General features: G+C 44.1%; 1 protein-coding gene across 1 annotated transcript in view; it reads right to left on the bottom strand.

Annotated features, from left to right (window-relative positions):
* col5a1 (procollagen, type V, alpha 1) overlaps nt 1–13,504 on the bottom strand; it is a 76,064-nt gene extending 62,560 nt beyond the window's left edge. The window contains exon 1 of the mRNA XM_083670634.1: nt 13,132–13,504. Within this exon, the coding sequence (XP_083526760.1) occupies nt 13,132–13,231 (100 nt within the window). The 5' untranslated portion in view covers nt 13,232–13,504. The remainder of the gene's footprint in view (nt 1–13,131) is intronic.
* Between the last annotated feature and the right edge of the window lie 1,046 nt (nt 13,505–14,550).

Here is a 14,550-nt window from a genome sequence, read left to right on the forward strand (position 1 = left end):
CATTTCATCCTGCTTCCATACCACCGCAATGTTTACTACTAAACTGCCAACATCCCAGATCCCGTCGCCCGGGAAACCCACAGCGACGGGACGCATGGGATACTGGATGCCAACAGCCGGAGGTCGGGAGGTATAAAAGCCACACCACAGAGAAAAAACAGTGACGGACTCTTAGGACCACGAGGCCACAGACACCGGCCACTGGCTACTGGGCAAGACACCAAAGCAGGACTGGGACACACAAGCTCAGACACACGTAAGCGCATACAATGATGCAAAAACACACACCAGTGCAAGGATTTTTCAACATGCAACAAGCAATTTTTATTTATATTTAAGATTTATTTTTAGACCAGAGTCCTTTGCAGCAGGGGCTGCAACAAAGGAAACAATACATACAAATAACATAATAATAGTATTTACCTCTTTGACCTAGAATTAATTTATTCTTTCGCACACACACACGCACACACACACACACACACACACACACACACACACACACACACACACACACACACACACACACACACACAATGGCATTTCTTATTTAATTTAATTAACCATCCGACAGAGCTGAATATACTCAAGGCATTCTCCCAAATTACACAGCGGGTGAACACAGTGGCCTTTGTCCATGACATGAACTCAAATTGTAGCCAGAAAACACCCCAAATCACTAACTTCTGATGGTAAGAACAGCTTTGGTTAAACACCCAAACATCACTTAGGGTTTCGTGGTAAGAATATGATACTGTATTAACATACAGTATCATGTTGGGATCGCTCACACTAACCTCTGCCCACACTACGTATGTGAACGTTGTTAATTGGTGGTTGGTGAACGTGTGTCTCAGGCTGTTATTTTATCGTCCAACCATATCCTCCACAGTCTAGCCCTCATCCACCCCTCCTGTGGTCGCAGGGTTCACCATCTCCATATAAGGACTTCATGCAGCACACTTCCTGCTGCTGGGGGTGGTATTGCTAGAGTAAATGACTTTGGGTTATTTACTTAAAGCTGATGCTCCACACTACAGCTCGTCTTCAACGTCATAAGGTGGTCTAATTATCTGAGTTCAGCTCACATCCCATCCATTCCCCCCTTTTCCTAGTAAAACCCTTCCCAATGAGAACTCCATTCTGTGGTTCTAAAATGCAAACCACAGCCAATCAACATGGTTTATGTGTGATCTTTGACCTTACAGGCGTGTGTTGTTGTTTTACTTTGGGCTTTGCTGAATAATAATGGGGTGGAACATGGGTTGGTTTGTCTCCCTCAACTGTGAAGAGAGGCAGAGTGTGTCTAGACCAACAGTAAAGCAATAACTACAATGGGCAAACACCAACTACATGGTCACATTAGCAGTTAGCAAATGAGTTCCAATTAGCCAACTGCTATACTTAGGAGACAGCCACAACGAGCTGACAACTGTAACTGATGGTCTTTCAACAGTTCCATTTGAAAGACCAACTAGCCATAGCATTGTAACTCGTTGTAACATGACCATGTTACCATGATTAGATTGTAGGCCTACTGTACATTCTGCTGGCATATCACAGAGACTACAGCTCTGATTCTCTCTGAGGCATGGTTATGAGTCATTGGGCACTGTTTAGAGAGGCAGAGGAAGACAAGGAGGAAGTTTGCGAAGTCCAGCCAGTCGATGCTAACTGTGTCATGACCCCTGTCAAAGCGTGTTGCTTTTGCTAATCTGCACTGACACATCGTAATCCTATAAAGATCAGCAGCTTTTGGGAAGGAAACAATTGTCATCAGGATACCATCTTTCCCTCTTCACTAATCTCTGTTTTCCTCCGTCCGTCTGTCCATGACCTCCTTTCGCAAATCTCTCATATTCCCCCCCCCCCCCCCCCCCCTCCATCCACAGATCTCTGACTTTCTCAGTGGCTTTAGTCTAGTCTCTGAGCTCAAGGTATTCTCGTCTGAACAGGACGGGGTATCCTACCTCCTCACTGAGAACCCTACTGCACCCTAAACCCTCAATTCTAAACCCTAAATTGAGCCCTCAGCCTGGAGCAATGGGTCAAGCAGAGGCCATGGAGGGGGAGAGGGCCAATTAGCAGCCTACAGGACAAGAGGGGGGAGGGGGCATAACATAGCATATCCCTGGCCAGAGAGTAAGCACCCTACACACACACACCTATGGAGTATGATACATGTGTCCATGCTGCATCTTGAATGCACGGGTTGTGTAGCCTGCTTTAGCAGTGCAGCAGAAGCAAACACACACACACATACACACACACACACACACACACACACACACACACACACACACACACACACACACACACACACTTGCCTCACCTGCCTGTGACCCTCCTTAGGAAACTGTCCTGACCACATCCTAACCCACAGGTATGAGTCTCAATCCCACCTTATTAAGATGAAGTGTTTGCCTACTTAGCATGGCGGCTCCCTTGAGAGCGCAACAGCTCTGGAACAGGATGGACCCTGACTAAAAATACCACCAGAGCTTTTCCCTGAGCAAACACACGCTGACCACAGTCCTCACCTCTGAGTGGTTGGCAACCAGGAGACCACTTGTGTTTGTGTGCCACTGGCCAGGAACGACTTTGTGTACATTTGCTTACCAGCCAAAGAACTCCACAGCTCCCATTCGTAATCCCCTATCATTTAATCAAATGTAATGAAGAACACATACTCTCTCTCTCTCTCTCTCTCTCTCTCTCTCTCATCCTTCTCTGTCTCTCTCCCACTACCCCTCCTTTCATTTCTTCCTCCCTCTCTCTCTCTCTCTCTCATTGCCCTTACATGGCTCTCAGTGTGTGCGAGCCACATCTCAGTGTTGTCTGTCTTCCTCAGCGCCAGCCCTCAGTGACATACTGGGCCCATTCCACTGTTGCAGGGATGCAGGAGGGCTCTGTCACCATCCAGTCAGCCACAGGGCTTCGGCTTCACCACAGAACAGCCTGACGACCAGGGAACAGCACAGACCAACATGGAACAACAAAGGACAGCGTGGAGTGGAGCTGATAGCTACACACATGGGCTTGACTGTGGCCTGGAGTGATGGAAACCCCTCACACCTCCCCCTGCCATAGTCATCATATCCATATGTCCTTCCCCCATACCTCATGGATCAAATCAAGAGCCCACGTAGCACTTCACTGAAGGACATGGAGGAATATTCAAAGAACTTCTTATCAAAACCATATGAAGCATCATCTGTTGGAGATCAGAGGGGTGTGATTGAAGTCAGCAGACAGGGAACATTGGGGCTTTTTCTCCTCAGAGTAATAATATACACCCCAGAGTGTTACAGTGAATTAACCCCCCTCACACCCCACACCCCTGCCGTTTACTGTGGGTTCAGTTCACAGGGGCTGCATGGTATTAGACACTCAGTAGGGTGCTGTCTATCTCCTGACACTCTCCAATTAGGTTCACTCACTTCAGTGTCTCCAACTTTTAAAAAGGCTCATTTACAGTGCAGTATAAGTGCCGTGCGAAACGCCCCGCCCCCCGCCCCCCGTCACTCTTGCTCTCCCTTCCTCTTTCTCTCTCTTTCTCTGAACATTAGCTGGGGTGCCAAATTTAAAATCCTGTTTTCGGCCTTGTGCCAGGACCGTTGCAGATCCCCCCCGTCTCACCCCCTCTCTTCTCACACACACACAGTGTTCAGGACCACTGAATTAGGAGTTTTTCATAGGGGGGGGGGGATTAACATTCTTCCCTCTCGCGCTTTCCCCCCCCCCTCCTCCTCCTGAAGCGAGGCCTGCTTCTCCAGGCACATGCTTGACCTTGCGCTGAGGACAAAGAGCAATTAGCAGCCATGGAGTAGACCCTCTGTCTCCTAGAAACCAGGGCACAGAAAACAAGAGGGCAAAATGGGAAACTTCCCCCTCCTAGTGTGCAGCTCAGATGGGGAGGGTGTGAGGGACTTGGGATTTTAGGCCATGCAGTTATCCAACTTGGACAGATGCCAGCAGCAGTGACGTGTGACGTTTGAGCACAAGATGACATGGGATGACATCTTACCACGTCACTTGACCACGTGACATGACTAGGTTACAGCGAGCACACACACACACACATGCACACATACACACTCACACACATACACACACACTCCAGTCCCCCTCCCAATACAAAAGTCGCCATCAGCATTGACCTGAGGGTGTTGGACCTGCTTGTCATGTGACGAAGCCCTAAGATTTCACGGCAGGCATTACATCCGCTACATTAAACCCATTACACCCCACTACATAGACACACTGACAGGAAACACACTCTCACACACACACAAATGTCAGCTACATTAAAGCCATTGTGCATCCCAGCGGGTCTGCCTGATTTACCGACATTGGCGTACCTCTACACCTCCTTTTCCTGGAAAGTCTCCCCATATCACCCCCTCTCCCCGTCTCTGTCTCTCTGTGTTTCTCCCTCTTATTCACACAGCACACACACACACACACACACACACACACACACAAATACACACAAAAACAAATCACAACACACAAGAGCACAGGAATGCTCCCTGCATATGTAATCGAAACACACACAGGCTTGCATAGTGCACTACATAAATAACGCGAAACACACCAGCAACAAACATACCCACACATACAGTACACACACACACACACACACACACACACACACACACACACACACACACACACACACACACACACACACACACACACAAAAGCCTAGTGACATGGACTGAGAAGTGCACATGAGAGTGCAGAGGAGAGAGAGGGTTGGTTGTTGTACACGTCCGATGCCCTCATTGCCCTGGTCCTGACCAGCCCATTCAGAGCATGCCCATCACGAGGCGTCCGAGACTAGCCAGACGGAGATCGCTCTGGAATAACTCCTGCTACTAATCACAGAATAACAGGAAACGCCCGACAAGATATAGAACACAGGGAATGGACAGAGAATCAAACAGTCCCACATTCACACACACACGCACACACACACACACACACACACGCACACACACGCACACACACTCACATACACGCACACACACGCACACACACTCACACACACTCACACACACTCACACACACACACACACACACACACACACACACACACACACACTTGAGTAGTCGGTTAGCTGATCACTCACAACCCTGAAAAAGACAACATCTGTCTACAGTACAAACACATACTGTATCAGGGAGCAGTTTATCATAAACACAGCCTAATGCCTAAACAGCATTTTAATTTAACATAAACACAACTCCATATACATATGCAGTACTCTTTGTATACACACACTCACACAGATATACAAACCAAATTGTCAGGGCCCACAAAAAGCAGGCTGCATGTTCACACATTTATAAGTATAAGTATAAGTGTGTGTGTGTGTGTGTGTGTGTGTGTGTGTGTGTGTGTGTGTGTGTGTGTGTGTGTGTGTGTGTGTGTGTGTGTGTGTGTGTGCACGGCTGGACTTTAGCTAGGATCTTATTGCTTTAGCAGGGAGAATACCAGATGGTTTACTTCATTGTCTCCACACTGAAGTTCCGACCAGCACAGATAAATCACTGTCTGCAGCCGCAGACTAAGATGGAAAAACTGAGTCAGGCTTCCAAGGGTGCATTTTTAAATGCACAGTTTACAGCGAAACTGCAGAGAAATGGCACTCTCGAGACAAAGCATTCCCCCGCTCTCCTTCAGTGGCTCCCTTTTAAGTAATCTGTGCTTCCCTCCTCTCTCACACTCCTCTATGCTTTCCTTTTCTCTCTCTTGCTGAGTGCTCCTACTTCCCTGCCTCTCTCTGTCTGCCTATGTATATGCATCTCTCTCTCCATTTCTCTATGTATCTTTTTCTTTCTCTCTGTCTCTCTCTCTTGTTCCCTCTCTCTTTCCGCCTCTGTCTGCTCCTCCGACTCCCTTGCATCCTCTCTCTCCTTGCAGATCTGGTTTTGAGGGCTAACTGCTGGACTACGATTAACGACAAAACAAGGCAGCGCACGCATTCCAGAACAATCCCTCTGCCCCAGCAGCCCAATGGACAGAAACAAGCCGAAAAGCAGCACAGAGAAAAAGAAGCAAAAGCTCATTGATACGATACGATAACTCTTTAGCTAAACAACAAATAGCATAAACACAATTTTACAACGACTATCGGTCAAATCTGAACAGACTCTTCCAGTGGCCCACTTTAGGGCAATTAGGTGAATTGTGTTGACTTTCAGGAAATGATGGGAATCAAACCCGAGCTGGGTTTTTTTCAAATGCAGGAGTGAATCAAGTAGAACGCCTCCATTTCAGAGACAAACTCAGCAGTTGAATGTCATCATTAGTGAACTCAGTGACCCAGAAAGCTTTTCCAGGAAACATTGTCATTGAGCCACTGAGAAATACTTTCAAACAGGCTTGGGCCTAATTATCCAAAGCCTTGTGGCCTTCATCAAAATCATAAATGAACCAAGAATAACAACAAAACCACCTAAGTCAGTGCCTCAGAAACATGCAAAACTTAATCAAAATATTAGCTACAATATTTTCTGGCAGGAGGAACACATGAATCATTGTGGGATTTTATTTTTCAAATCAAGCGTCTTAAAGGGTTTTTAAAGAGCCCTAGTTTAGGTTTTTATTTTTTAGGGAGTGATACTAATTAAGACGTTAGTTCTTGCAGACATGGATAGCAGTGGTACAGTACATCAACAGTGTTGTTATGAGACACAAAGGGCCGAACAACATGTCAGACTACAGTGGGACGGCAACATGACTCAACCCAGTTCTTTGGAAGTCGCTTGCCATGTCTCCATAGAAACCATTTTCTGTCCCACTTTTTGGATAGGGGGGGATTGGTTGTCCTGCCATCATTAGCTGATGTTGGGGGGGGGGGGGGGGGGGATAGAGATAGCAAAGAGAGAGCAGAGAAAGTGAAAGGCTAAGCAGAGGAGTGAATAGGAGAAATGATAGCAGAGGCATGGAGAGAGTCTATCATCAATCACTAGTCATTGTAATTACTGATGGCTGTGTTAGTGCAGCCCTGCCACTGAGCACAAGGGGATGCCTGCCATGATGGGGTCATGATGATGCCCTGCCATTACGACACAGCCCATATCATAACAAAAGGGACAACCAATCAGCGGCAGTCACAGCTCAACACAACAGCCCACATACAATGTATATAACTTCTCCTGTGACGTTGGCAACTATTCACTCGTACAATGTCAATCTGCCATTATGTATTACTCATTTTGTTCAGCCCGTAACAGATCTGTAAGCAGTTTTCTCTGTGGTTTGGTTCCTGGTCTTTATTCGAGCTAACTAACTACAGCGGCGTAGCATGTTGCTGAATAAGCAGATGCTGGTTCTCTCTCTCTCTTTCATACAGTGTAATTCACCCCCCCTACACATTTTATCACCTAATAAAGTAAAAATAGAACGGCTCTGACTGAAGTGAGGTCTCTGGAGAGACTGGACGAATCGTGCGATTTCTCTCTAAAATGCTTACGTTCAGTAGTTCTTTTGCCCAGGCTGCGGCTAGGCTGAGACTGGGGGAAGTAGGAAGGGGGACTGGGGTTGGAAAGGATGAGTCATACAGTGCATTGCGTTCCATGCTCAATCATTATAATACCCCTTTAATAGAGAACAGTACTGCTATACTATAGAGTGAAGCTGAATACCCAAGTCCTCTGGCTGAACAAGAGTTATAAGGTATTGTATCGCTCCTGGGGTTGCAGTGTACTTGAGTTATACAAGATATTGTTAAACATAACAAGCATAACTCTAACCTCTATTACGTTCAGCTTTACAGAATTGCAACTGGATTCTGACATTAAATGCATGTTTGTGTGAGGCACACTTGAGTTAGACTTTATTGAGCAGGTAGCACAACATATATACCACAAGCACAGACAAACACACACACACACACACACACACACACACACACACACACACACACACACACACACACACACACACACACACACACACACACACACACACACACACTGACTTGAAGAACATCCAGTGTTTATAGTGGCCACATTCATCCTCTTACATCCATTCTAGAGGATTTGGGTTGTTGATATGCAATGACATCACTCTGATCATCCAACAAAAAATACATGGAGGGACATTGTGCTCGTCACTCGGATAATAACCATGCCCAACCATGGTCTGACGTCCACTCCCCGCCTCGGAAAACCTGACTGAAGGGGACCGATAACAAGTTCATGGTACTTGGGAGCAGATGATGAGAAACAGCGATCTCACTGTCCCTTCCATGTCATCATATGTGTCACACAAAGGATCCCCTTGACTGTGGCAGGTCAAACTTCGCCCCCGAATACTCTTTTATCACCCGTCTTGTCATCTGCTCACAGATATAAAAAGCACTATGCGAAAGAAGGGTATCTGTGGCTGTTTATGAGGCGTCAGAGCTGATTTGAGGGATTGTAAAGTATGCATGGTCAACTCGTCTTTCCATAAAGCCTGCATTCACAGTCTGAAGTGGCACATGCAATTGCAGGGTCACAGCGTCTCTCCACAGTCCAGCGAAGTCAGATTCCTTCCCCAGCACCACGGCAATAGCCACACACAATGACTATGGCTATTCACACCACTCATATCTGATTGAGCAGAAGAGGCCCTAAGGATTTCCCATATCAGGAGACAAGAATATGGCCATTGAAAAGCCACAGTTGGAAAATGCATGTATGTCTGCATCGCTCAGTAGAGGCAAACAATGACTACAGCCAAGATCGTCTGTCTTATAACTGCAGGTACGGGGGCCATGACCATACAGTAGGCTTAAACACACAACAGACAGAACCCATTACAACAGTGTTGCCTTCAGTCCATCACACACATGTATGACATTAGGAGAAGGTTGAAAAAGGTTCATTTATCTATGGAAAATGTCTTTTGTAGAGGAACCGTTCGGATGGATGGAAAACAGCTGCAGCCCAGCTCAATATGACCTTTGACCCTATCATAAATTTGACCCCCCCTTACACAAAAATAACCTCTTAATGACCCAGGCTGCCTCTCTCAAAACTCACATGAAACCCACACCATTCCAAAAGCTTTCACCAAAACTCACCTAATAGGATGCAGTTACAGTATTTTTCCAGTAAAACCTTTGCTAAAACCAGAGAGGAACGGTGTATTTTTCTTTTGAAAAATGAAACAGTATTTCATTTCATAGTGCCTTGTTCCACCAGGAGTGGGATGAAAACATCTGGAACACATTTTTCCCTCTTTTTTTAGGGCTAAGCAGACAGCACAATGGAGCTTATGGGATCCAGATGTGAATGAGCACACAGAGAAACAACAAGTCCCCTTTCTTATTATCCCTTTCTAAGAACAAATGGATAGAAAAAGCAAACATCAAAAACTGAAGGACCTTATAAATTAACAATTAGAATTAGAGGACACCAAATCCCGTAGTCCGTTTCAGATCGATAATGGCAAGCATATAGAGTGTGGCTTTGGCCCCAATCCATCCACGCTTTCATTTTCACAGGTATTCAAAAAATGTTATTCCAGTATTTCTGATGAATAAAGCAGTTTGACATGTCAGTTCCAGACCTAGGGGAATGTTTCCTATTGATGCAGACCATTCAAAAACCTTTTCCTAATTAATGATAACAAACCATGAGAAAAGAAGCCATAGCACTGAAATGTGTTTGAAGCTTTGTGAAAAGGTCCCATTGTATCTGGGGTGACTTGGGGAAAACTGTGAACTTCTCTTTAACCTCTGTTAGAGAGTCTACACAAAAGAAACATTTTGGGAAAGGAGCCATGGTCTCTCAAAGGCAGGCTCATGGGTAATACAACAACACAGGCCTAAGAGAGCGAAATAAAGATGCCCTCAAGAAGGTCAGTGAATTAAAGCTCTTTTAAACAAGCACTGTTAAGTGAGAGGTCTATAACCTTTGAACAAACATACATTCCCAGAAGTCATCAATACATCACTCTATCATCACTCATGTCCCCAAGATGCACCTCTCTCCATTCTCTCATTTACCTTCCCAAGTTAAAATGAGGACCAATGGAAGTTCAACCACTCTGATCCTAAAGCACACATTCTTATCCTCAGGCACTGAAACTGTAAACCTGACAGTGTGGTCATCTGAAGGTCATGACCTTCAGCCTTTGACCCCCACCACCCCACCCTGGGCACCAGTCTCTTCTTGGTGTCCTGTCATTACCATTCCTGTCATTTCCAGTCAGAATTAAAGCAGAGGTACTCTCATTTATGTCAAGAGAACATAACCAGACATAAATCAAAGGGCTTTAACACTGGGGTCACTCACTCTTTCTAATAATACTTAGCTAAAAATTAGCAGAAAGACATACAGAATTGCAGTTACTTCATAATCAAAACATCTTGTTAGTGTGTTAACTATTTTCTCAACTCAACTATCCTTGCCAATGTCACTATGGCTTGCTTTTATGAGGTTTGGCACTGGGACTCACAAGTTCTGAGACAACAAAATTGCATAAAAACACAATTAAAAATGAATTGGACTGTGCTGAGGGTTGTGGAAAAGATATAGCTTAAAACCCATTAGGGAAAGGCTGAAAAACAAGACATAAAGGCACAAACTGCATTCATTCATCAACACATGAATACCAGTAAGTAATATGAATGAAGGACCAACAATCACTCAACTACCAGTAGGCCTCCTCAACAAATGTTGTGACTGTGTAATTAAAATGTATACTATTGTTAACAAAGCGAATTAAAGTCCAAATAACCAATTCATATTTGGACAACTTAATGTGAAGGTTAAGCATAAAATACAATCACAAGCTTTCCTCAAGGTAGATGACGATGCATAGTTTCCTCTGTGTAGATGTCCAAATGCTGATTTTTGGAGGTGGAAAAACCTCCAGGTCACTTTCAGCCCTGGGCAAGGGGATCATCTGGTTTAGGTCAAGATGAGAACTTAACTGCTAACAAACTGGGGTAATTCTTTTTAATCACCACAAAATTAGACAGTTTGAATGCCCTGATGGGGTACAGCTTTCACAAGTTGTAAATCATGTCTCTCTTAAAATAACTATTTCAAGTATATGTATATATGTCGGTCTACATTTTTCCTTTGATAATCTAAATATGTTCTGCTCCAAAACTGTAATAAAATGTATTTTAAATCTGCTTCAGCTAACACCAGTGGCAAAATTATCATATCACTCATCTCCTTGTTAGCATATTGATAATGCCAAGTCATAAAACACACTCATGCTTGCATGTGTCAAGTCTCAAGTTTCAGGAAGTGTTGCAGTGCCAGAGACTATCATTTACAAGTCTCTGGTTGCTTTCTGTTGGTTTTAGGAGTTGATTAAACCCAGCCAGCGGAATCAGAATGAATTCAGTCCCACACCCTGTAATCTCGCAAATGACCCTAATCATCCGTACTGACCAGGATCTGGATCTGTCAATCACAGCAGATTGTAGGAACAAGACTACACCCCAGGGTGGTATCTCCCACAAAGAAAAAAGTTAAATCCCTAAATTCAATCAAACCAGTTTTAGCTAAATTGTATGCAATATATTTATCCATACATGTGTTTAGAATATCTATCAATTTCCATAATCACAGAATTACTCTGAACATGCCCTACTAACATGACTGTAAATCTTGGTTTTCAGATTCTAGTACTGGGGAGTTATAAAATAACTCAATCCAGAGATTACCTGCTTCTCCATGGAGGTATGTATTTGGCAGTGGAAAAGACAGGCCATCTGTTTACCTACCACCCTTCTGATTGAGGGCTCCTCAGTAGACACCAGGCCACCTACCATGCCAAGTTAATAATATATGTAGGCCAAACTCAAGACACCCCTGATGAACACATGTGCTTTCAAGAAATGTTCAATTAATGGGTAAATCCTAAAATCTTCTAAAATTAGGTGTTGATAAGTAGATATAGAACCATGGTGCGCGTGCCAGGCACATTGCGGAGCTTACAGGTGATAACATAAAATAAATCGTCGGGGGAACATTAGACATACAGTTGGAATGTTGGCATATAGCCAGTCAAGAGTTTATTGATAAAACTTAAAACTGACTTTATATTTCGGTCTTTATGGAGTTTATGTCCACGCGCATCTCCAATGCCAAGCAGCGGCTCCACCCTGCTACTTCAGACAAGAGACCGCCCCGCCCTCTCACGAGAGCTGCGCTAGTCTGCCCTTCATTAAAGAAATACTCCTTTGAACTTCAGTCAACTTTTATAGCGGAATCTGAGTTCAGAGTACGCCTATGGAAGTGTTTGTACTAAAGCTTAAACACCAACCAAACATGAAAAGGCCAATGCACTGATCATCTTTTTACAGCATATACAATTACATAAAGACAATATGCATGCACATAACGTTTTCCATAGTGCTTTATATGCTATAAAGTAGGTAACAGAATATTGCAGGAAATACGGTTTGATTGCAATTAATCGACAGGACAAAATGCATATTCCATTATCCTTTGTCCTGAGGATGGAAGCTACAGGTAGCATGTTGGTCAATCGAAATCCTCTCAAATAATTAATCAAATGAGCCTAAACTGTTACAAAACGTAGTATAATCTCTGCGGTGTGTGTATTGATGTGCTGTAAATCCCCAGCAAAATATAGATAAGAACATAAAGTCAAGACACTTTCATATAGTACGTAAAAAGAGAGAAAAAATGATGTGCACCCCTACAGCACTATAGATGGCGCAGGACCCCATCTTTCAGAATGCACAAAACCATCGCTGGAGGCAGTGCACTTGAACGGATGAGAGAAAACTTTTGGCACAAGTTTGTGGAAAAAGAGTCCTAGTCGGGCGCTTGAGTGAAACTCCAGTATTCAGCGTTACCAAATCAACAGTTAGTAGTCTGTTGCTCAGAAAAAGATGACAATGCTATGTATGCATCATCACCATATCCCATTCTTTAAAAGGCCCCATGTTATTTCAGTTTATGACTGTAGGACACCAAAATGAATGTGGAGCGCATTCCATACAATTAAACTATGGGTGCAGAGTTGGATTTACAACGGGACAATTGTGAGGCTGAAATGACTTGTTGCACATGAAAACCCTGTCTAAATCCAACGATGGGCCTGCAAAAATGTATAGACTGCGGTGTCAGAATGCTGCTTACCTGAACTTGCTTGCGAAGTGACAAAAAGTAGAATTATCGCTAAAGTGATTTGCGCGTCCCTTATCCTCCGTTTTACTTTCCATCTTATATGGGTATCCATGACCGCCAGGGACGTCCACGGCAAATGTGGATTAACTTTTCAACAGCAACTGAAAAATACTTGTGACAACTTCTGATCAGGAGAGAACTAGTGGCCAATGATCCCAGAGAAAGAGAGAGGGGGGAAATATCGTTATTTCTCAGGCAGCCATAAGTTTGGAGCGTGGATTCCACCAGCTAGTTGACGGATGGGGCACCCTCTCTCGCGCACTCGTCCTCTCCACTCTCCTTCGCTCCTCTGAATTACCCTGCGCTGCTGAACCACCGATCAGAAGTGTTGCCCCTTCTCTCAATCGTCACTGAGAGCTCTTGGAACTGAAGAGGAAAAAAAAGTTTCCCGCAGGCTGTCAGTCACTATGTGGACAGGCAAAGGCAAGCAAATCAGAGGGCTCGACTTGTAAAGCTGGCCTTGCCATTGGCTGCGGAAGGGAGGAACAGTTTGGTGAAACTTTTACGCCTCAGTGAGCCACAGCCTCTGCCTTTCGGAGGGCGATTCTTTTATTCCTTTACCAACAGAAATCCGCTATTTTCAAGAGGGGCGTTGGAGCGGGAAAATGAAACTCCTTGACCAAGAATAGATTGGCAGAAGTAAGACCAGCAAATCGCCAACAGTGTTTTGATGCGTTTTCTCACCTCAAATGTATCTGTCTATTAAAAGCCCTATGCGCAAAGGCATTCGACACGCATGACAACTGGAGCGCGCAAGGTTGGAGAGGTGATGATCCCTTGACACTGCCATAGATCTCGAGCATGGTCGTGGAAGGGGGATCATATATTTAGAATGTTTTATTATAACATTTACAAGGCTCCTACCGTTCACAAAATCTATCGAACATCTAGACATTTGAGGCATAATGTAAACTGACCTTCGAAGTAATTACAGGCTAATTTACCAACCGTTAGATTTCCTTGTATCTTAGTTTTCTCTCATTAACCAAACGTTCACTTATTTTTGGTAGTTATAGGACATAGCATATTAAACAAATTCATCTTGAAATTAGGTCAGCTTTGAAATAACCCTTGACTGGCTCTTCTTTAACAGATTGCTAGAGCATTTTGGCCACACAACATGAATGAAAATGAAGGTCAAAAGGCCAACACCTGTGACTTTATCACTCTTTCACTTGAACTTGTATAAAAAAAACCGTATATTTTCACATGTGCATGATGTCCTTCAAAACACGTTACATCTAGATGATGAACATAAGTTTGTTGTGTATGCTAAGAACATTGAAATTGAAAATGTTAACTGTTTTAGCAGGTCCTTTGTTGTGTGATTCCTATTGGTTTTGTCTATTATCCACTTTTTTTTATTTTTTT

The sequence above is a fragment of the Argentina silus genome, assembly GCF_951799395.1.
Source record: "Argentina silus genome assembly, chromosome: 5".
Classification (NCBI taxonomy): Eukaryota; Metazoa; Chordata; class Actinopteri; order Argentiniformes; family Argentinidae; genus Argentina; species Argentina silus.